The sequence below is a fragment of the Astatotilapia calliptera genome, chromosome 6, assembly GCF_964374335.1.
Source record: "Astatotilapia calliptera chromosome 6, fAstCal68.1, whole genome shotgun sequence".
Classification (NCBI taxonomy): Eukaryota; Metazoa; Chordata; class Actinopteri; order Cichliformes; family Cichlidae; genus Astatotilapia; species Astatotilapia calliptera.
Genome location: NC_137427.1, coordinates 16,816,998 through 16,839,699, shown reverse-complemented (window position 1 = coordinate 16,839,699; position 22,702 = coordinate 16,816,998). Strand labels below are relative to the sequence as shown.

General features: G+C 41.5%; 1 protein-coding gene across 7 annotated transcripts in view; it reads right to left on the bottom strand.

Moving 5' to 3' along the window:
- tnrc6c2 (trinucleotide repeat containing adaptor 6C2) overlaps nt 1-22,702 on the bottom strand; it is a 63,751-nt gene that overhangs the window by 7,794 nt on the left and 33,255 nt on the right. For 6 of the 7 annotated variants that reach the window (XM_080302827.1, XM_080302821.1, XM_080302822.1 and 3 more), the window contains 18 exons: nt 12,101-14,554; nt 10,905-11,108; nt 10,152-10,318; nt 9,983-10,060; nt 9,492-9,549; nt 9,103-9,245; nt 8,235-8,378; nt 7,326-7,466; nt 6,718-6,837; nt 6,392-6,475; nt 5,484-5,763; nt 4,974-5,138; nt 3,833-4,021; nt 3,145-3,294; nt 2,805-2,915; nt 2,091-2,306; nt 587-660; nt 162-301 (listed from right to left, as the gene is read on the bottom strand). In XM_080302827.1, the coding sequence (XP_080158953.1) occupies nt 162-301; nt 587-660; nt 2,091-2,306; nt 2,805-2,915; nt 3,145-3,294; nt 3,833-4,021; nt 4,974-5,138; nt 5,484-5,763; nt 6,392-6,475; nt 6,718-6,837; nt 7,326-7,466; nt 8,235-8,378; nt 9,103-9,245; nt 9,492-9,549; nt 9,983-10,060; nt 10,152-10,318; nt 10,905-11,108; nt 12,101-14,554 (4,918 nt within the window). The remainder of the gene's footprint in view (nt 1-161; nt 302-586; nt 661-2,090; nt 2,307-2,804; nt 2,916-3,144; nt 3,295-3,832; nt 4,022-4,973; nt 5,139-5,483; nt 5,764-6,391; nt 6,476-6,717; nt 6,838-7,325; nt 7,467-8,234; nt 8,379-9,102; nt 9,246-9,491; nt 9,550-9,982; nt 10,061-10,151; nt 10,319-10,904; nt 11,109-12,100; nt 14,555-22,702) is intronic. The other variant, XM_026170582.2, reaches the window with a different exon arrangement.

The window sequence follows — 22,702 nt, the reverse complement described above, 5'->3', positions numbered from 1 at the left end:
GTTCTATTCATGAGAAAAGATACTAAAGAAATCAGGAACACTGTGTTTTCCCCAAGCATTTGTCTTTTTTTTCACTGTTATATTGCCTCAGTAAAAAGTGCCCTTTTCCCCCGTTTTTAAGTCCACTTTTGCTGATGTAAGAGACTTGTGCTAACGCTTACATGTGCAGGGACTTCTGGGCCTTGGCAGCCTCGTCCTTGGAGCTGTAGCGCACCACAGCATTCCCCTGGGTCAGGTTGAGATGGAATGTGATCAAGGGGCCGTGCTGCATACACAGGGTCCGCAGAGTTGAACCATCAATCTGCAGCAAAGAACAAGACATTAGCACACTAAAGTTGCAGTCACAACTATCTTACCATTTTATCTCAAACACAGTCTACCTTCTGTTTTTATTCCTTTTGCTTTGTTTCTTTTGTCATTGCAACTATATAAAAGGTTACACCAGCAGAAATCTACAACTGCAGATTCAAATTTGAGCGGACTAAACTCAAATTCCTTATAATGGCCCAAGGTATCAGTGAAAAACTAGCAAAAAAAAAAAAGAAAAGGAAAGAAAAAAAAAAGAAAAAAAGAAAAGCATACGCACTTGTGGGGTGAGATTCCTCAGCACCAGCCAGCTGCTGGTTCTGTTGGAGCTGTCTGTACTCCATGTGGTTCCCTCTGTAACACGGATGCAGACAGAGTTAAAAATTAAGAGTTTTCTTGGAATAATGATTTGCAGAAATACTTTCATTACAAGTTATTTGACTCAATGTCAAAACTGAATCTTGGTCAGGCACAGGCACGCATTGCAAGAAGCCTAGATGGCTTCTTTCTAAAGAAAGATAAAGTGAGTGTGTATCAATGTGACAGTGCCCTTCTAACAGAAAGAGAAAAATAGCTGTATTCAACATACAACACTCTCTGATATTATGAGACTTTTTCCAGAGCCCTGAGACTCTGGGCCTTGAAGTCTAAGAGCTCAACTACTAAGGAAAACATGACACCAGTTGCTATCTATTCCACACACTAAATTTATTTCCTCTTTGCTGCATAAAGTATAGATCTGTCATGTCAAAACGAGGTCACGCGAAAGCTGGTAAACCTCAAGATGTCAGTTTGGCAGGGTGTGTTCAGGCAACCTTTACAATACCAAGAGTTGGGTTGTGCTAAGTCGCAGCTGTGAACACCACACCTATGCATAGGCAACCATGTCTGTGGCTTGCGTGTAATACATCATAGAGATGTATTCGCCTGTATTCGTGGTCACGGCAATCTGCTCAAATGTCCTGATTTGTCCTCTGTAAATTACAGGCACTGTACGCAGCTTAAGCTCAGCAATTTCAAAGAAATTGTTAGAAGCAACCTGATATTTATTTGTTCATGAAGTAAATAGCCAATATTGCAGTTATGATGATGATACACTGTTCTTTAAAAAAGCAGTTTAACCCACATGATGATCATTAACTAAAGCTGAAATGAAAATGAAAACTAAAACTGGGCATTAAAAACCATTTTAGCCACCTGAAATAAATATAAATGAGACTTCAGAAAAAAAAGAAAATAAGAAAATTACTTGTAAAGTGTGTCATTAAAAAATAAAAAAGGAATAATGTCTTTACTTTATGTTACTATAATCAAATTTATAAACGCAACCAGTCTGAGCAGGCTTTGGGGAATCTGGTTATTGAGACTGTCTACATGACTGTGTTTGTATAGCTTGAAAAGAAACATCATATCGTTATAAACTTTCTAAATCACACAATCTGACTCTTCCTCGTGTAGTAAAAACAAAACTAAAACTAACACCGAATAAAAACTAAACTAAAACTAGACACAATAGATACTGAAATGAGAAATCTCACTCAGGAAACTCATTGAAACTAAAGTCAATTCAAAACAGAACGACACAAAATAAAAACAAGAACTGAAGAAAAATGTAAAGTGGAGTAATCACACACCTGAAGTGCCTGAATCACACACTAAACTGTCAATACTGGTGTTTTTTTTCTCTTTTTCCAATAGTATGCTTATTTTCAATAAAAACTCAGTGATGACGTATCAGATAGTTTCACATCACTATTTCTGATAAAAAGAAATTGAGTGCTCACCAGAGGAGTATGAGCCACTCCAGCCTTGAGACAGACCCAGCGAATTGCCTCCCCAGGTAGAGGAGGGCTTGGTGTTAGTGAGGCCTGGCGGAGGCCGTGATGGGGCTGTGGTGCTGCGTGGCCCCTGTGGGACTTTCCAAAGCTCGTGGGACAGAGAAGCTTGGCTCTGAGAGATGGGCCCTGGGGACCAAGTGGATTTCATGTCAGACAGTTTACCTGTACATGGAGAGCAGAAACAGAGAAAGAGAAAGAGGATACTGTTAAAAAATGTTTTTTAATGTATTTATTTTTTTTATATGTAATATGACCGTTCAACTGGATCATCTGGAACTTCTTTATAGTAGCTTCAAAATGTGGAAATGAACAGCAAAACAAGCCACAAACCCACCTGTCTTCAATTACACCATACTTTGCAAAAATGTCTACAAATAAAAACTTCAAATATCCTTTTTTAAGATTCATGAACACATAGGGTGTGTACCAATGTCACGACCAGTTAGGTGAGGCTTGTTTTTTTTTGTGGGTTTGGTCAAAGAGTTTTGGTAAAGGATGTTTAAGGCGCTGAAGGAACAGGTTTTTAGGTGTGACTGAGGTAAGGACATGTATAAATAAAGTTCAGAGGTTAAGTAAGGTTGAAGATAAGGAGAATTTCTCCATTTGGGCAAGGAAAGGTCAGCAGGTCCACACATGAGTGGGAATACGTGGGATGTGTACCTGAGGCATCTCCATCACAGGACGACAGTCTGAAAGATCTAGAGTAGCCACTGACGGGCCAGTCGCTGCTGATTGGAGGCAAAGAGCCATTCTGAAGTGGAGAAGCTGTGGCTATATGGTTGTAGAGAACAGTGTGGTGAGCAGACACAAACCCCCAAAAAGGTTAATTTCATATATGCTGTGCAGCATGATGGTGGGGGTCTGTGGTGAAGCAGATATGGTAGCATGGATAGGCTTGTGGAAGTGGTTACTAACGTATATTCATCTAACTTTACAAAGCGCGACTTTTCGGTGGGGCTATCGGTCGTACTGATATTTGGGCCCTTGTCTGTTGTCATACCTCCATTCCTGTCTCGCAGCAGGTAACGGTTGACGTCGTGGATGTTGGTGTTGATGGTGGGACCGCTGGGGACGCTGCCAGGGGTCATATTGGGGTCATTCTCGGGGTCGATGTTCTGAAGGCCTTTCCATGGCACCCCTGGGCAGAACTCTAAAACACACGCACACAATAAAGGACTGCTAAAACTTCAAGGTTAGATGTACACAAAGGTGTGAAGCGAGGTGTTACGCTGAATTATACTTGGTGCACTGCAACTGCAGCAACTGGGGTGCGTGAGATGAATTGCAAGAGGGCTTGCAGATAGAGGTCCACTCTGGACAGGCTAAGTTTAGCAGTAATACTGTTTAGCCTACTTTATATAAGAGCTGCCATGTAAATGTGTAAAATGGTATTGTGGTGAACCAACCTGATCTAATGCTATGCTTCGTATTTAAATCTTCCTCTGAATTTTGTAGACTGAATAGCTGCTTCCTTAGCAGCAGCCTTAATTGATGCAATTAAGCAATTACGACATAAGAAAAGTACTGTTTGTATTTTATTAGTCCAGTGAGATTGTACTGCGTTCTAGATAAACACCCGACATGTTCATAAATGCCTTTGTATCCAAAGATTCAGAGACTTTTTCACACAATTTAAAGAAAAACACCTGTCTGTTCTACACCTTTATACCTCTGCATCTCATTCTCACCTGGGGGCCAGTTAATGTTGGTCCCATTGGAGATCTTTTCACTGGGACTCTTGCCCTGGCCCCAGTCAGGGGGCACGAGGGGGCTGGTGGGAGACTCAGAGCTGGAGATTATATTGTAAGGGCTGTATGAGTCCTCCAGCTGAGGAGGCTTCCCAGGAGGGACCAGGGTAGAGGCAGCAGATATGGCACCTGAAACACAGAAGGAAAAAGTAAGAAAGTCACCTGAACCTAGTCCAACTTAGTAGGAAAATATACACATTTTTGCAAGTATTAATATTATAAATGCACATTTAACACCACCCTAAAAATGGTGTCTACATTAAGTCTATTTTTAAGTCTACTGATGCTCCTATTGAGCTTCAGTAGACGTAAGATTAAGATCTTCAATAAACATTTCCATAGTGGGAGAAAAAAGATGAAACTATGAGCTAAGAATAACTGTTTGCAGTCCACAGATTGTTATCTACGTATAAGCTGGAAAACAGATCATGTGTATGAAATGCAGAACCTGACGAAATCTTAAATGCTAAAATGAAAGTAATGCAGTAGTTGACAAGTCTGCGTCAGTTAACTAGTTTCTCAAAACATTACAGAAATTGTTTTTATGGAAAGTAACTGACATCATTACTGAGTGCTTTGTGTACTTCAGTGGTTTCAAACTGACACAAATATAAGACTGCATTTGTCTTCTCGAAAATCACAGAAATGTCACAATTATATTCAAGGATGTGACTGCAACACCTGTCATTGTTATTGGGTGGAACTATGACACCTCAGACTCAGGGATTCTTAATGAGCTTGCAAACAGAACGTGCGAAAAAAAACAAACGCACAGTCGAAAGTCTTGCATGATACAAGTGGCAAAAAGCTACTGTCAGTTGTTGAGTTACTCATTGGGAAACAAGTCAACGAGTCCTAAGTGTGTTAGGAGGTGTGGCGTTTGCAGTAGTGCCTTATAATCACTCCTCAACAAGTGAAGCATGTCTGCACAAAAATCTCAAGATTATTTTTAAAAAGGCGTTGGAAAGTATTTATGCAAAAAAACAACTTAACATTAAATGTCAGGCTGGTTTCATCTAACAATTTTCTCAAAGCCTCTACATTATGTGAGCATGCTTGTCTGTGTTATTGTGCAAAGTACCGTGCTTATTGAGGTTGTTCTCCAGATTTGAAGAGTTGCCAGAGAGGTTGTCCATGGAGTTGGAGTGTGTCCACTGGGACAGGCGGGATTGGGGCTGAGGGGGCTCCTTAAGGGACAGACCCCCAACCTCCATGCAGTTTACATTCATGTTTGGATTCAGTCCAGCTGAACACAAAACACAGGAATCTTTTGTTAATATTTGCACAAATAAAAACAAATATTTCAAACACACAACACAACGATACACTGTTTGATACATTGTGTTGCACATACAACTATAAGACAAAAGATGCAAGCATTTTGGCAATTGCACGATTTTTTTTTTTTTTTTTTTTTAAAGAGTTGCTGATTTATTTTTACTTCACATGACACAAAATCAGGTGCTACACAGGCTGTAATACACAATGAGGGTTCTTCTTTTATTTCTGTGTCATGGGAAAATTTGAGTTTTAAACAAAGTGACCATAGTGTAGTTCTTTCAGCCCCGTGTTGTTGCTAGAGCAGACTCACAGAGAGGGTATGTGCTGTAGGCGCTGGGCGACGACGGCGGCTCTTTGGTGTGCAGTGTATCGGCAAGGCTCGGAGCCTGGTGAGTGCCTGTGAAGGGGTCCAGGGTTGATTTGCCAGAGCCGGGGCCTCCGGCGGGGCCACCGGGGGGATGCAGACCAGTGGAGGAGGAAGAAGAAGAGGAATGAGAGGGAAGTTGTTGCTGCTTCATCAGCAGCGCTTGGTACAGCTGACGCTGGTGCTGCTGGATCTGCTGCTGCATGTTGGTGATTGTACGTGCAACCTGGGAGAGAAAAGGAGGACTGTCATAATTATGTATTTCAAAAGAAAGCACTGGGAAATATAGGCCAGGAGAGCAACAACATTAATCAAATTATGGATGGAAATAATGAAACAAAAGAAAAACAAAGAGGAAGTCGAGACAGTGGAGAATAGAAAGGAAAAGCAAGAGGAAAATAAAATGTTTCAATGTTATAGATAAAGATACGCAAGCAAAAACAAACAGAAAGAACAAGCAGGGGTGGTTTGCAAAGATAAGCTTAAACAGAAAATGTTAGATAGATAAGATTTACCTATATCTTATGGATCTTGTGGGTTATTTTTAACAAAACATAATTTCTTTTACAAAAAGGAGAACAAACTATCGCCTTTTGCAAAATGGAGAAGTTGTCAGATAATGGGAAGTAACAAGTTCCTGTGTTATCTAAACGTTTCAGCAACTCCTGTTGTTACAAAGCACATTCTTTTCGCTGTTGTAATGATGTGACAAAAAATAAGTGAAAAAAAAAAAAAAAAAAAGGAATAAATGAAGTTGGGTCACAGTACGATGGCCCACATGTAGTCACACACATGAAATTTTAAAAGACCTTCACGGTCATACTTTATTTGTAATGACACATTTATTGACTCACTTGCTGCTCTTGTTGTCTAATAGGGCCGGAAACATTGCGCTGCGCCTGCATCATCTGGTGCTGGATTTGTAAACGCTGGTACGCCTGAATCGATGAAGACAAATAAAGAAATACGTTGATGTAAACAATAAAAAAATCTACACTCCCTTTCTCATGCATTGTTAGATATCGTCATTTTTAAAAATGACATATTCATAGGAAGTAAAATCTAATTAAAAAGTCAAATCAAAAATGAAAATAAAGGTCCAGAAGACATATTCTCTCGCACAAGCTGTAAAGGTTAAAGCTGCGCTGCAAATGCAATGCAAAGAGCGATGGCACCTCACCATTTGCAGTTGCTGAAGTTGGTACAACAGGGTCATTTGTTGAGGGTTTATTGGTGAAGTTAAAAGTGCAGGGTTCAGACCAATGTTTTTTGCTGCAAACTGCAAGAGCTGTGCTTGGACCTGAAGCGAATAGAAAAAATGGAGGTGGAACAAAAGAGAGATGACAAGTTAGTCACTGCACATCACAATAACTGTACATAAAAGCACCTTCTGGCAAGATGAAACTAGCCACCGCTGCATTTGTGCAGGATAGAAAAGAAGGGAGGTGAAAGGTCTGGGAGGCAATCTTGCAATTTCAAGAGTTATGGCCACAGTATGTCAACCACATCACTGAAACTGCACATGAGTTTTTAAGTGTGATTTTAAAAAAAAGGTAAAAAGCGATCTACGCTGTGGAGATTTTAAGAGGACAAAGACGACATATTCAACAGAATTAAAATGAGTTAAAAAGCCCAAAATATACAAAATATACACGTGGGGGAAGAAAAGAATCATGTTCCTCGGCCATATCACAAAATCTTCAAGCTTTAAGCGATTGTTTATATGTGTTAGGACTTGACATAGTAGCACATAATAAATCTAATATGCATTATCATGTGTTTGACTACCTGAGGGGAGAGAAACGGAGGCACTTGAGCACGTAGACTAGGCTGGGAGGAGCTGAGAGGTGGCACTGGTGGCTGAGGAGGCTGCTGCTGCATGGCCCGGGTTTGTGCTGCTCCACTACTGCCAAACATTCCACTGGGTATCTGTATGCAGGAATCACAATGGTACAATTAAATATTCAAGAGTACTGCCATGTAATGGCAGTATAAACAAAAAAACGTCAAAACAAAAATACATAAATAAAAAAAAATTTGAAATGAAGAAAAAAAAAGAAAAGGTGAAGTGTCTGCAATATTGCAAAATTTGATTAGGTCTAGATCACGTGTTTTACAGCAGAGCATATACTGAGGGAAAAAGGTGAGAGCAACTGTTTGTTTGATCATAAAAATGTCAGAAATTGCATTTTTTAAATTGACGAAAAACAATCAGCCTGTAAAAGCCACTTGTTCAAATTTCTAACCCCATACTGCTGAAGAGGGCTTTCCTTTCAGTTTGAAAAAAGGCTGCTTGCAGTGCCTTTGTTTGGACTTCAAGGACATCCTGTAGTTTTTCTGGGCCATGCCTGCCTCTAGGGGTGATATTTGATAGAGCATAACTATCTGGTTTCAATGGGCTCTTCAGGCAAGGTTATACACAAAAGTGAGCAACAGAAAAAGGGAGATGTGGGAAAGCATGTGAATAGAGAGATGTGTATAAAACAATTTAACACATCTTTTGTTGCTGCTACTGCAATCTGTATATGGAAATCCCACAGAGAGCACTGCAAATTAGTGGTTGTGCACAGTGATACTGTCTGTATCAGCTGTCCAAGGGTGCAAAGCCCCCCCCCCCCCATACTACATATGTAGTATTTTATACTACATATATTTTAAAAAAAAAGAAAAAGAAAAAGAAAAGAAAACCTGCTTTACCTGTCTGTTCAAGTTTTGCATGGCCAGCCCCGGGTTGCCCTGTCCCAGACCCTGCCCAGGAAGGCTACTATTGGCCAGGGGGAGCTTCAGGCTGGGGGAAGGCAAAAACGGTGATGGGGGGGTGTCGTCTGACAGGACGCCATCCTAGACCAGAGGAAAATAAACAGTTAATGAGGGGAATAAAGGCAGATGAGTGCAACATCAAACATTACACGTTGACAATGTTAATTATATGTGTGTAAAAACATTTCTTGTACTAACCAAGACGTTACAATCTAAAAACCTTCCAATGTGATGTGTTAACATATCATAAAAGCTACAATCTAAGCATATAATTAGAGAAAAGCCTAAAGTTACAGTAAGGGCTCAAACCTTTCCTTTTGCTAAAGCATATAGTTAGGGCTGGATCACGTGACCCTGAATCCTCCCTTAGTTATGCTGCAATAGGTGTAGGCTGCTTGGAGAGTCCCATGATGCATTGAGTGTTTTTTCTTCAGTCACCTTTCTCACTCACTATGTGTTAATAGACCTCTCTGCACTGAATCATACTTGTTATTCATCTCTGGCTCTCTTCCACAGCATGTCTTTATCCTGTCTTCCTTCTCTCACCCCAATCGGTCGCAGCAGATGGCCACCCTTCCCTGAGCCTGGTTGTGCCGGAGGTTTCTACCTGTTCAAAGGGAGTCTTTCCTTCCCACTGTCACCAAAGTGCTTGCTCATAGGGAGTCATATGGTTTTCTCTGTACATATTATTCTAGGGTCTACCTTACAATATAAAGCGCCTTTAGGCGACTGTTGTTATGATTTGGTGCCGTATAAATAAAACTAAATTGAATTGAATACCACCATGCATTTATACCCGACGTACCTTGTCGAGGAAGGCGTTGCGTTCGGAGGGGTCTTTGGAGAGTGCGGAAGGCCGACACACCAAAGGCTTGTTCATGCCATTGCTGTAATCAGACATGCCCATGCCTCGCTTGTCCAGGTCTGTTTTCTTCTCTAAAAGAGCAGCTAGAAGGAGAAGAGGTGATTGCAGAGGTTGTGAAATCTAGCCAAATAAATATATTGTGTCACTATAAAAGAGAGTTTTATTTAATCTCATTAGTGGTAAAAATATATATTTTAAAGAAAAAGGTCCCTCAGTATTCAACCAAGCGGAACTGAAGAGAATGAACTGATTTATTCAAATAAAAACAAACATCTCAGAACAGCAAGCGTAAAGACAAGGTTGACACACGAAAATGCTGGTGTACTTACTCATAGCCTGGTCAAGGTTCATATTGTTGCTCTTCAATGCCTCCTCAGCAGGGTCTCTCTGTGAAGTACAAAAACCTTGTAATTAGCATAACCAGACTGGGATTAATTTGCCAGAAGAGCTGATATTTCATCACTTGATAGTTTTTCCAGCCTGAAAAGGTTTCATTTATAATGCCCCAAAATTTTTGTTTAAGGTCACAATAACCTTTGACCATTGAAATCCAATTTGTTCATTCCACAGCGCTAGTGCATGCTTGTGCTAAATCGTAAGAAATTTCTTCCTGTGTTGAATAAATATCAAATTCCTGGTTAGAGGTCATAGTGACCTTCATCTCTGAGTATCACTTTCAGAACTGATAACCTAAATAAATGATGCCTCGCAGCTAAATCTGCCACCAGCACAGAGGCATTAAAGCAAAAATTCCAGAAGAAAGCTTGCGAGTGCTTTGAGTCTGCATTGACACTTAATTCTAAATATGCAGGGTTCATACCGGAAAGCCCATGTCAGTGAGTTGCTTGATGAGACGGTTCATAATCCAGGCCTCATCTGGCTTGTTGCCCATCTTCCCCTGAAAACAAAGGAGCAAAAATATTATGAATTCAACATTACATGATGTTTCCAAGGTCATAAATGCCACTGTGACAGGCAAGTTCACTGACCTTGTTTGGGCACTTCTTGGGTCCATTGCTCCAGGAGTTACAAGAAGAGCTGCTCTCCTGGGGGGTTGGGCTGTTCCATACATCCCCATCCTCAGTGTCCCATTGGCTGGTAGACATGCCCATCTCTTCCCCTCCATTTCCCCAGCCATCTTGCATAGGTTTGGGGCCTGAAAGAAAGGGATGGGAAATATAGGATTAAGTTGTGAGGAATAAAAGAAAAAAAATCTTCAGTGCATTACTCGATACTATGTGTCCTCTATATTCACAATACCATTTCAGAAGCTGAGCAGCACGTAACTTTAAACACAGCCACTTGGTGCCACTGTTGCTACATGCCAGTCTGCACTTTCTCCCTACACCTCCCCTCTATCGTTTCCAACATTTAAAACCAACAGCACAAATAACCAAGCTCCACTGAGGCGTGGAATTGCTTTAATCCAAGCAACACTCCAGCAGCACTAACAAAAACTTTCAAAATTGGCACAAACGGTACAGTTCTGTAGAAACTTCCCGTTTGTGTTCCCTAACTGAAGTGTGCTGTGCAAACATATTATGGAGCTACTGCCATAAACAAAATAGTGAACCCAAAGCAAACCAGTGCCTAAGTTGACAATTGTGTTCACAGGTTAAAGCAGAAAAACAGTAATTTTGTAAGTCTGAACTAATTGATGGCACTGAATATAGCACTGGTGGTATCAGCTAATCAACTCCTATTATTAACATCTAGCATTAACAATAAATTCTGAGTGTTACCTGGCTTGCAAGGTGCAGAACCTGGGGGTCCACTTCCCCTGCCATAGGGGCCAGAGGACTCATGGCCACCGTCTCCCCATCCTCCTACCCCACCTGGGGGCTTGCCCCAGGCTGAGGTACCATTGTCCACAGCTGATGTTGGAGCTGCTGGCTCTCCCCAAGCAGGTTCTGACTTGGGCTGAACACTTGGAATCTCCCCCCAGCCTGGAAGAAAGGGCAATTAATTAGTTAAAAGAATGAAATCAGCTTCTTTACAGCAGAAATTTTCATCAATTTTAAAACATCATTAGTTAATCCTCTTATGTGCTTCCCTGAAAACAAATGGAATAATACCACTGTTCCCATCAAGGCCAGCATCACATAGCATGAAGGTCTAAAGAGACTAAGCTTTAGTGACATATCAATAAGTGATAGTAACCTTTTCTATTGTATGCTGTGGTTTTTTATAATTATATGCCTTTCACCACCCCAGCCTGCCAAGCTGTGTCTATGAATGTGTAGGTGAATGAGACAAGACAACGCAAAGCAGCAGATTAGGAAAAGCCTAAATTAATGACATCAGCAGAAATGGGCAGCTATTTGGCTTAAATGTGTTTTGGAAGTGTTCATGATGCTCCTTAGTCACTGCAGCACAAATTGCAGACAGCAGATGGCAGTGGTCTCATTCACAATTAAAACTGTTTGCCATTAAAGCTTTGGCAAATATCTATGCTTCACAGGGCTTTTGTTTTTCAAAGACTTACTAGATCTTGTGAAAGTGCAAACTTAAACCTACTATTAAATGCTGATGACAACTGTGAAGATTTTAACTTCTCTGAGAGCAAAAACAGTCACTTTGTAAATTCTTCAAAGAAATTATTTTTGAAAGGAAGGACCATAGTTCCCAAGCTTGTTATAATTTTCTCATTTTATGGGAACAGGTGAAAACAAAATCTCTTTGTCTTTGTCTGTCTCCCTGGCTTGTTAACAGACAAGAAAATCAGTATCCCTTGAATAAAACACACATATGCTGTTAGAAAGAAATACCCACTTTTGTAAAAGTCAGTTTGAAATTTTTAAACATTTCATTGAATATAGTATGGTGGGAGACTACAAGATCAGAAATCAAATTTTAATTCATTTTTGAATTTCAAATACTACTTGAATGTTAAGCAAAATAAGATTTTAGGTCATTAATGTCTAAGTCTTTTAAATACCTGGGTTGGAGTGGGTGGGTCTGCCTTGGGGCCCCACACTTGGATGTGATGCTGCATTGTTGGGCGACCCATTGTTGTTTCCATGGTGTTGCAGGTGAGTTGGGGGCTGGCCATGATGAGTATGGTGGTGCATATGGTGAGGGTGAGAGTGATGGTGATTGTTGTTGCCAGGTCCAACGGAGTGATTGTTGTTGTTATTGTTGGGAATAATCATTCCACCATTCTTACTTGGAGGGGGGCCGCTGTTGCCTGGGTTACTAGTGGGATTGTTACGATCCCACATGTTGACTGTCTTGTTGTAGGCACTGGGATCCCCCCAGGTAGATGTTCCATCGTCAATCTCCATCTTCCTACGAATGGAGGGAGGAGAGGGCTCTTCCCAGCCAGTAGGCTCCATACCTTGGTCTTGTTTGCTGACATTACCCCAGCTAGAGTTGTTCTGCTTCACAGAACTGGGACCTCCCCAAGAACCAATACTTCCACCTCCTCCACTACCAGTGCTGCTGCTGCTGCTTTCTTGTGGCTTGGAGGAGCCCCAGCCACCCTGCACTGGTCCATTGGCACGTGAGGTCTCCCCCCAGCTGCTATTACTCACAGCAGGAGTTTTGCCCCAGCCTCCTCCATTTGCTCCTCGAGGACTTTCCTTCCATCCACCATTTCCTCCGTTACTTCCTTCTCCTTCCCACATGCTGCTAGAGGAACCATTATTCTTGATGTCTGGCTCTCCCCATTCCCCTGTGGTGGAGCCATTAGAACCACCATTATTGTTGCCCCACTTATGGGCATTTTTGGGGCCTTCTCCCCAGCTAGTAGGCTGGTTTTTCACTAGGCCATTGTCCCAGCTGGATGACTTGTCCTCTGATCCCCAGGATGAGGTACCCCCATTCTTGGGACCACTGGAAGGCAAAGGATCTCCCCAGCCACTAGTAGTGCCATTCGGAGCTTTACTGAGTGACTGTGGGGGGTCACCCCATCCTGATCCTGTCTGGACTGGCTGAGATGCTGGAGCTCCCCACCCAGAAGATGAAGATCCTTCACTGTCACTTTTCCCTCCAGATCCAGGCCTCTGAGCAATGGTAGGAGTTATGGTGCCATTGGTAGATGAGGGTCCGCCATTGGAGCTGGAGGCTCCTATGGTGTCTGAGCTGCTACTGCTCTTTCCATCATCAGAGTTTGCTTCTTCCATCTCCCATACAGTGTTCTGTCGGACGGGGGTCTGTCCCCAACCTGTGTTACTCAGGACTCTAGGGTCAAGGTCTTGCCGTGGTAGCATAGGGGCAAATTCCATGCTGGAGGATCTGTCTCTACGCTGGGATCGACCTTCACTGCTGTCTCCGCTGTCCTCACTTGCTGGGGCTGTTCCAAGCTGCTGGCCCCAAGAGCTCAGTTGCTGGTCTTGGCCTGAGCCAGAACTACCAGCATCTATGTTGTCCCAACCTTTAGTTGCTTCTCCACCGCCAGAGGATTTTCCCCAATCACCCCAGCCACCACTTCCACTACTCCCACCACCACTGCCTTGGCGACCCCAAGCAGAGAGGCCTCCAGATGTTGTTGAGTCCCAGCTGGAGTCCTTGGGGGAGTCAGCTGCCTTGGTTTCTCCACTACCCCATACAGAGCTGCCGGTTGTATCCCCATTGAGCTGGGATGACTCAGTGGGTGACTGGCCTCCCCAACCAGTTAAACCATGGATAGGGCTCATAGGCTCCTGAGCTTGTTGTTGTTTAGTGTGGTTTGGTCCATCAGTGTTAAGGTTAACAGGCTCTATATTGAAGGACAAGTTTGTGTTGGTTGAAGGGTGCTGTTGCTCATTTTCTGTAGCACTCATCATGCCAACCCAACTTCCCCCACCGTTATCAGCACCTCCCATGTTCCCATTTCCTAAATTTCCATTGCCATTTATGCCTGGTGGAAGGGATGAAGAGCTGGACACCCCACTGGTACCACCTCCAACACTCTCATGGCCCAGAACAGGCCAGGCTGAAGGGTTGGCATTTGGGTTGAGATTCAAGTTAAAATTGGAAGAGCCCCAGTTATTGGGTGCTCCAACTCTGCCACTATTCATACCATCTTGTTTACCATCTGAAACCCAGCCTCTATTACCTACTAATGCGTTGGTTGATCCAGGTCCTGTCATCATGTTATTGTTAGCTTTGAGAGAGGGGTAGTGGGCCTGCTGGCCTGCTGCGCCTGTGGCCATACTCACAAAACTACTCCTACTGGTAGTAGTGACAGCACTGGTGTCTAGGTTAGAGCTGGTGGAGCCCGAGGGGCATTCTGGTGTTACAGGGTTGCAGGGGTCACTACTGCGGCTGATGGAGGGCCAAGCTTCTGTATCACTCTTGTCAATAATCACTTTGTCCCAGCTGTTGGCACTTGATGGGCTGTCAACTGGTACAGAGGCTCCCCAATAAGAGATCTCATACTGGGCACCAGGGCCACACTGGAGGGATATGTCTAAAGAGAAAAAAAAAAAAGGGGGGGGGGGGGGTAAGAGATTAAACAAAGGAGACAGATAGAGAGGAGTAAAAGTACAGGGAGGACAAGGAGGAGGGGAGAAAGAAAAGAAATTCATAAGTTTAGAGTAAGGAGAATCATGTAATGCAAGTTCACAACCAGGCTACAGTTAGCTTCCTGAACCAATTTTATCTTCTTGGTTAGTTAACGCTAGCTATCAGACTTGGCAGGATGAGATGGTCAGGCTTGCATGTTTCAGGATTTAAAACATAATCAGAATGCACAGCCAAGCGTGCTTCTTGTCATATCAGCTTCAGGATATCCATATATCCTTGCTCTGGTGCAGTCAGCCAAACAGAAACACTGAGATGGAGCCTTTGCTTTCTTTTTACATCGTTCTTTCCTTCTCTTTTTCTCCCCAGTTTTTACTTAACTTCCATTTCTTAAACAGAGGTTACTGATTTACTCCCTTTTCACTCTCTAAAGTCATTTATTTATTATTATCCCATCTCTCACCTATGTCCTATTATACTCATGTCTCCCTCCTCCATTTTTCCCCCCCACCACTTTCTTCACCCTGTCCCTCTCTCCCTTCTGCACTCCTCCAACACCCGGCAGCGAGAGACCCATCCGTCTCCATCGTGGCTTCACTGGCTGGGACTGTGAAGGGAAGCCCAAGTGGAACGTCGTTCATTTATTGGAATGAAACCAGGACAGAGTCTCATCCATCACTCCTTACGCTTTACTGGGCCTACTCCTCCTTCAACTGCACTGCAATAAGAAACCACATAACAGTTCCTCCAAGCTTGTGTGAATAAGTGTGTGTCTATTTGCTTCTCACTACCTGCATATACATAATACTGCACATGCGATTCTGTATATCTAGGAATTATCTGTATGACAAAACTGAAAATGAGGGATTGTCCATAGATTTTGTCCTTCTACTTATGATCTATGATCTACAAATCCCTCACCAAGCTACCAAATCGCAGCTTTTTACAACTCTGATCAAGATGGAATCACGCACAAGCAGATTCGTTAGGCACAAAAGCAGCCACCATCAAATGGTGAACTAATAATAGACTGGGTTGATGCTGCAAAGGGGTAATCAATCTGTGGGAGGCAGCTAATCAATAATCTTATTAATGTTAGTGGGTGAGAGCAGAGAGGCTATTGATCCAGCATCCAAACACTCTAACCAATAGGGTAGCTTCAGGCAAATGACAGAAAAGCTAATGAGAAGTAGGAGCTACGAATATCACCATTGCGCAGACCAACTAACCTTATTAATAATTGATAATAATAAACATTTGTACATGAAAACTAGACATCGGAGTTTGTTTTTTCTAAAGTCCACACTAAATGTAATGTGTTTCTAAAGTAAAACTGTATAGCTTAAGATAGAACCTTAAGACAGGAAAGAAGATCCTATCAAATTGTTGCCATCCTAACAAGACGTTACACAGCACAAGATATAGAAGGAAAAGTCCATTTATTTGAGGTGTGAAGACAAAGACACATATTCTGGCAGATGTATGACTTTTAGATACTTTGAACGTGCCACAGAGGCTGTGAATTACATTTTCACTTATCTCCACTTCCCAGGCAGCCTTATCGTTCAGGGTCATCAGACTGATGACACACACATGCACACCAACATTAATCTACAGTCAGTTTGCAATCAGCTGAAAACAGAAATAACTAATGAAACATCACAACAAAAGTAATCCCCATATTTGCTGTAAGTGTACTTTTCTTTTTACGTTCATTTAAAAGATGCTGGAAAAAAAGCCATGTGTGCCTATCATCAGAAAGTTTTTAAATTACACTTGCCATGGGTTTTCTGACTTCTGACAACAGCTTGGTATTAGGGGTGGGCGGTGTGAACGGTATACGGTAGAAATGATATAAATTTGGCCAACGGTAGCGCATGTTGATGGTGTCATCAAGCTGCACCTATTTTGGTCGACAGCATTGCAGTGGCTGCAAACAACATCATCTGCAAATTATGCTGGGCGACAGTAATAGCAGAGACAAAGCACTTTTGGAATATAGGGAAAGCCAAAAACTGCGCTTCCGTAACATTGATTCATTGCTGAATGAATCAATGTTATCAATCAATTCATGCTGAATTCCCTAACAACTGCTCTATTCCCATGTTGTTGCAGTATATTAATGACTAACCTCGTATTGTGGATGGATTATCTCAGTTGTTCTCCTGACTGAAGTTTGGTCCGTTTACAGCATCCTGCCATGCAATTGCATTGGTCCCTAACCACCAGAAACCCTCACGTTAACTTTTATTGAGTGAAAAAAAAGTTAGCGGCCATCCTTCAACTTCACTGTGCTAATGTTATGCTAATGTAGCTGTTATGCTAACGTAGCTGTTTTGCTAGCGATCACGTAGCACATCATTATATACCAGCTAGCCCAACTCCAGTAACCCTACAAACATCACTGCTGTTTAGTTTTCTGTCTTCATTAATGTTGGAATTGGTAGCAGAGCAGTACGTTTTAATTTTTTTCAGAAATCTCTCAGTCAGAACATGCTATATCATATTTAGGTAACTAGCAAAACTAGCGAGCTAACTTCCTGCTAACTTCTAACTCCGTTAAATGTAATAAATTCGATTTTCATGGATGCCTAGATGTTAAACTTAATTGTTACACTTGGTAAAGCAGAAATGCTGATCATTTTATTAAAGATGAAATAATTTAGACAGTTTTAACTCTCAGTGATGCCGCAGTGATCGTGTGACTTTGGGACCTGAACCAGACGGAGTTTAGGAACCAGATTACTCCGCAAGGCTCCTGACTACGGCAGCCATAATGCTCCGACAATCCATCAAGCTGTGCGCCTTCGTAGCTTACCAAAGTCGTACTAAAACATTTTTGACAGATTTTTGAGTGGCGTGAACCACATAAAATCAGTTTGAGGTCAGTAAGCACAACCAGAATTCGTACATAAGGCACACTGTCGATTTTTGAGAAAATTAAAGGATTTTAAATGTCCCTATAGTGTGTAAAATACTTAATACAGAAGAAAAGAATATATCGCGATATATATCATATTACCGCACATGCTTCAAATTATACAGTGATATGGATTTTAGGCCATATCGCCCAGCCCAACTTGATATAAGAAAAAAGTTTGGGGTCAAAACTCAGAAACTGGTAGTGAGAGCTACACCAGCTTATAAAAACATAACATTAATAATAATAACTTTATTTGTATAGGACTTTTCAAAACCCAGAGCTACTGAGCAGAACTGAGTTTAGCTTACTGATGCAGCCCTCCACAACATACTCAGTTTCTCTTCTGGCCCCTTGGGAAAGTTTATTGTGCACTCCTAGTTTAAACTGATGTAGACTGCAAAAGTAATTGGCCTTATATTAAATTGTTCAAAACAACTTTTTACTACTACCGTAGTCAGTAGGAAAACAAATCCTGATCAGCAAAGCCCACTGATTTACTGTTTTCTCTTTGTCCAACTGTACGTGGTCGATTTCCAAGCAAATAGGAGCACTACTTTATCACTCTGTGGACCCTATCCAAGAAGCTCAGGGGAGGGCAGTCAAAGTAAAACTATTTTGTTCAGTCAGTTCCTTACCACCCAGCATATCTTCCTCCTTCATTCGCACAATTTGAAAATAAAAGATTACTTGACTAATGTAAACTCTGCAAAGCAGTCCTCTTTTATCACACTCAACACCTTTGTCACAGAGGAAATGTACAAAGCTAATTTTGAACAAGCCCCCCCAAACCACACACATAAAAAAATATGAAAGAAAAGGTGACTCTCATGCACATGATAAAAGAAAGGAGGTCAGAGAGCGAGAGAATGGAAAAATACCTGAGAAGTATAGCAGCCTTCGTCTTAAGAGTGCTTACACAGATCCACGCAAGAATAAGAAACAGCAGACATCATCTTAGTACATCTGCAACAGGTTAGTCAGTGAAGCAAAAAAAAAAAAAATCCTTTTGCAGAGGCAGCACATGTGGACATCTACCTCAACAAAACCGGACCATTATTAGCTCCACAAAAGGAGTGTTTACAACAGGATTACAGGGTTGCATTACACTGCAAAGGTTTTAATGTTGGTGCATCTTTGCCAACATGTACGAGTGGACTAATGCAAAACAGCGTTCCTTTCTTTTCACCTTAATGTGCCTCCATTGTTCCCCTTTCAACTCCCTTTCCAGGCATTCCAGAAAAAGGTACTGCTGATTCTTGGCAAATCATTGATTTGCGGGAAGGGCATGAAAGCAAGCTGAATATGAAAAACAAAGGCAAGGGGAGAATTATTTCCATCTACCATTTGCAATCATATGTCAGTAATGTGTTGCTTTCATTCTGGTTGCAATTAGGAGGGCAGCCTATGATTATGCCTTGTGAATGAAAAGGGTCAAAAACGGAAAGGAAAAAAAAGTAGCATCTCTGTAGCTCTTCACGTTTCAAACGGACAGAAAGACAGCCTTTTTGTATGCGTGTATGTGGAGTCTAGCTTATTCTCACCTGCACTGAACTACAGAAATGGTGGACATCAGTTTAATAATAAAAACATCCTAATGTAGGTACACCGACAGTGCTTACTACAAAACACGGACAAGCAGCATCAACACTGCAGTGGAGCTGTGTGATACCAGCCGGAGTTGAAGCACAAATAAGCAAGAGGTGAATTCCTGCTAATGACACTAGCTGCCATCATGGAAATGGGCAATAAGCCAAGAATTAAATGCCTTTCTTCCCCATTTGAATGAAATAAAGGGCTGGGTGACAGAAAGAAAGAAGAAGAGTGCGGTAGAGAGAGATGGAAGACAGTCTGTGGGGGTGGGGAGAGGTCGGTACATACAGTGGTGAGGTAAAAGAAAGGGAGACAGCGAAAGAGAAAGCATGAACAGAATGAGAATAACTGTAGTGACAAAGTGATTCTTTTAGCTTGAGTGTGAGCAACAGAGGCAGCTCGGCTTCTCGGTTAAAATTATGGGATGACATAAACCCAAAATCAAAGGAGGAGGGAACCTTTACTAGTCTTTTGTCACCATACTGACCCTCTCCATCTCTCTTTGAGGAGAACTTTACGCCCACTCACATAGAGGACGGCATGCACATGTTTTTCCGGAAACATAGAGAAAAAGAAAAACAGAGGGGACGGTCTCCGTGGGGTTTAAAAAGCTCATCATTCATGTCTGTTTACCTCTGCTGAGAGAAGAGAGAAAGTAGAAGAGCGAGACCATAGTGACTTCTCTGGTTTCCCTGAGAGAGGCTGCATTAATGAAGCCACTAGGGGGTTCTCTCACTTGTGTGTGCCTATGTGTGTGTCACAGCTTGAGCATATGGACCAATCTATACCTCCGTGGCTTCTTTGGGGCCAAGTGATCTTTTCATTTGATTTTAAAAAACGTAGAAATAACAGATTTATTTTTTTGATGATGTCAGAAGAGGTAAACAACAATTTTATAAGATTATATCTAAAGAATGTAAAAATGCGCAAGTGTTCTAAACGTGTTTTGTTTTTTAAATAAAGCAACACCAAACAGTTTACTTAAGATGTGTTCAAAATCTAAGCTAATTTACCTAAAAATCAAAGGAAGCATTATGAAAGGGTCAAGTGTTTTAAACCGCACCCAGCAGAGTGCCTTCTGGCTACGCGTGCTGTCTGGGTGACCGGCAAACAGCTGTTGGGCTACAGTTCCCACAGTCTTAAGAGACCCCATTCCAGCACCTGCTACTGGGGAGTCTGTCTGGCTGCTGGATGCTCCGGACTACTTAAATGGTCTCCAGTCAGCTGGAGAGATGGGAATGGTGGGTGTGACAGGGGGATGGAAATGGGACAGGGGGTCTCTGTCTGGTGGGACAATTGAATGGGTTGAGAAAAGACGTTGTGTGGGAGGGTGGTGTGTCGAGAGCAGACTGCATTTTAGACACTGGGGATGGGGTGCTTGGATAGCCTGTTGGAATCTCAAGCGTTACAGATTTACACAGAATTCATATAGATTCTACAATAATTAAATTTGACTTTCCAAGCCAAATGTGGAGTGATCAAAAATGTGTCAAAGAAATAAATTTAACATCTTTACAGTGTACTTCTACTAACTAAAACTACAGTGTGAGTACACTCCTCTTTAAAGTGTGAGGCAGACGCAAGGGAGACGCATATCTGAGGGGACACAACTAGGTCAGACTAGAGTACTCTCTCTGCTGCACATTCATTATATCTATATACATGTGTTAGTGTTTGCATGTGTGCAACTACAAAAGTGAACCATCACATCACTGCCACCCTTAGGGCCTCAGTAACCTCACCAGAGGTCAGAAACACTGTCCTCGAAAACAAAATAGAAACACTGTCCCCGGAACAAAGTTCATCTGTAACTTGCAAAATGAAATGAAACTTTACCTCTATATTTGCAGACATTGTCTTTGAGATATAAGCATTTTGACTTTAAAAAAAAAAAAGATGTATTTATGATCAGGAAAAACTTCATTAAATCTATCACAGTCCAGTATTAACTTGTAAATCCAGCAAACATACATTTGCTGGGTTTACATTTTTAGGTGAGAAGTTTTTCAGATTTTCTGCAGCAAAAGTCATGTTTGAAATGAAAGAAGCCACAGACTTAAATAATTGCTCTGCATTGTAGACTTAACTTCAGTGTCCAATCCCTAAGTTATGTATCGCAGACGCACTGCAACAACTGGTTACTGGCTTCAGGCTATTGGCTGTGCAGACAGGAAAGAACATGTTGTGGACTGGATGCCCTCAGGACAAGGACATGAGTGGAAAAGGAGGTGAAAACCCAGCCAATGGCTACTTCTGTCACAGGCTGTTGTACAGAGAGACTCCAGGGGAAACCAGAGGTAGGTAAAGGCCAATTAGGACAACAAGTGCTGGACTAGGACAATAATACAGCATTACAACGTAACACACTCAGCCAGGGCATCCTAACGTGTCCAGAGCTCAAAGAAGAAACATATGCTTTCAAATCTAAAGGTTCTGACTTAATGTTTCTCTTAAGAGAGTTACGCCTGCAGCTAAATTTTTTCTTGGCCCACAGCCAAAGAAACACTGCAGTAAATAGCTGTGCATAGAGAAAAAAACATTATTACCAATGTAATAAAAAAGAAATTTGTGCCGACAGATTGAATCTGTTGAATTTTTGCCACCAATTTAATATATTTACTGAGTTTAAAAAATACAGTGATGCAGTTGCCTTGAATTTACTTTCTGTGAAAATTCTTTAGACAATATTAAAATGAATCCATTTTATATAGATTCTGTGTTTTTATATGATGTCATAATATTAGAATTATTTTTTGATCTTCTTATTTTCTTTTTTTTTTAATTAATTAGCTCTATTATTATATTTTTAAAAACAATACATTAAAAAATAAGTTTAAAAAAACTAATAACACTATTTGTGAAACAACATCAAATGGCTACATAGTGAAAAATAACATCCAAACATAGTAAATTGACTAAATAGACTGAAAAGCACAATTTCTGGCAAAGAGAGTGTCACTGGGTGGCTGCATAGGCTTAAAGCCTTTGTTTGATGCTGTGACTGGTGGCACAGACTTGACTACAACAACAACAGCAGCAGCAGCAGAGCATAGAAAGACCAGCTGACTGTAATGCTGAGGACTGTAGCCTCCTGGCTAGCTAACCATACACCGCAGCAGCTGCAGATTTGTTTACTGAGTAATCCGTGTTCGCACAGCAAATTTAGAGACAATAATGAAAACCAGCACAGAGCAGCATGATCAAAAGCTAGAGTGGAAAAAAAAGAGACAGGAGAAGAAGCTCAACAAAGATGCAAGCAGATGCTTGTGCTAGATTCTGCTCAAACAATGTGTGGTGTTCTACAGAGGTAGCCTCACATCTGTGTCTTCAAAGCTACGGCTTGTTACGTTGGAGGATGAGAAGTACCCTCACTTTTGCATCTGTGTACATTAAACAGATGGTTAAGATTCCTTTAATAAATAGAAGAAAAATAAAAAGTGACTGTATGAAAAATGCTCATGTCCAAAACCAGAGAAATATAGTTGTAATATTGATATAAATGGCCATGATTTAAGAACACATGACTTGCTTACAAATACACACAAACCACTGTATAATGAGCCCCTCAAGGCAGGTTCAACA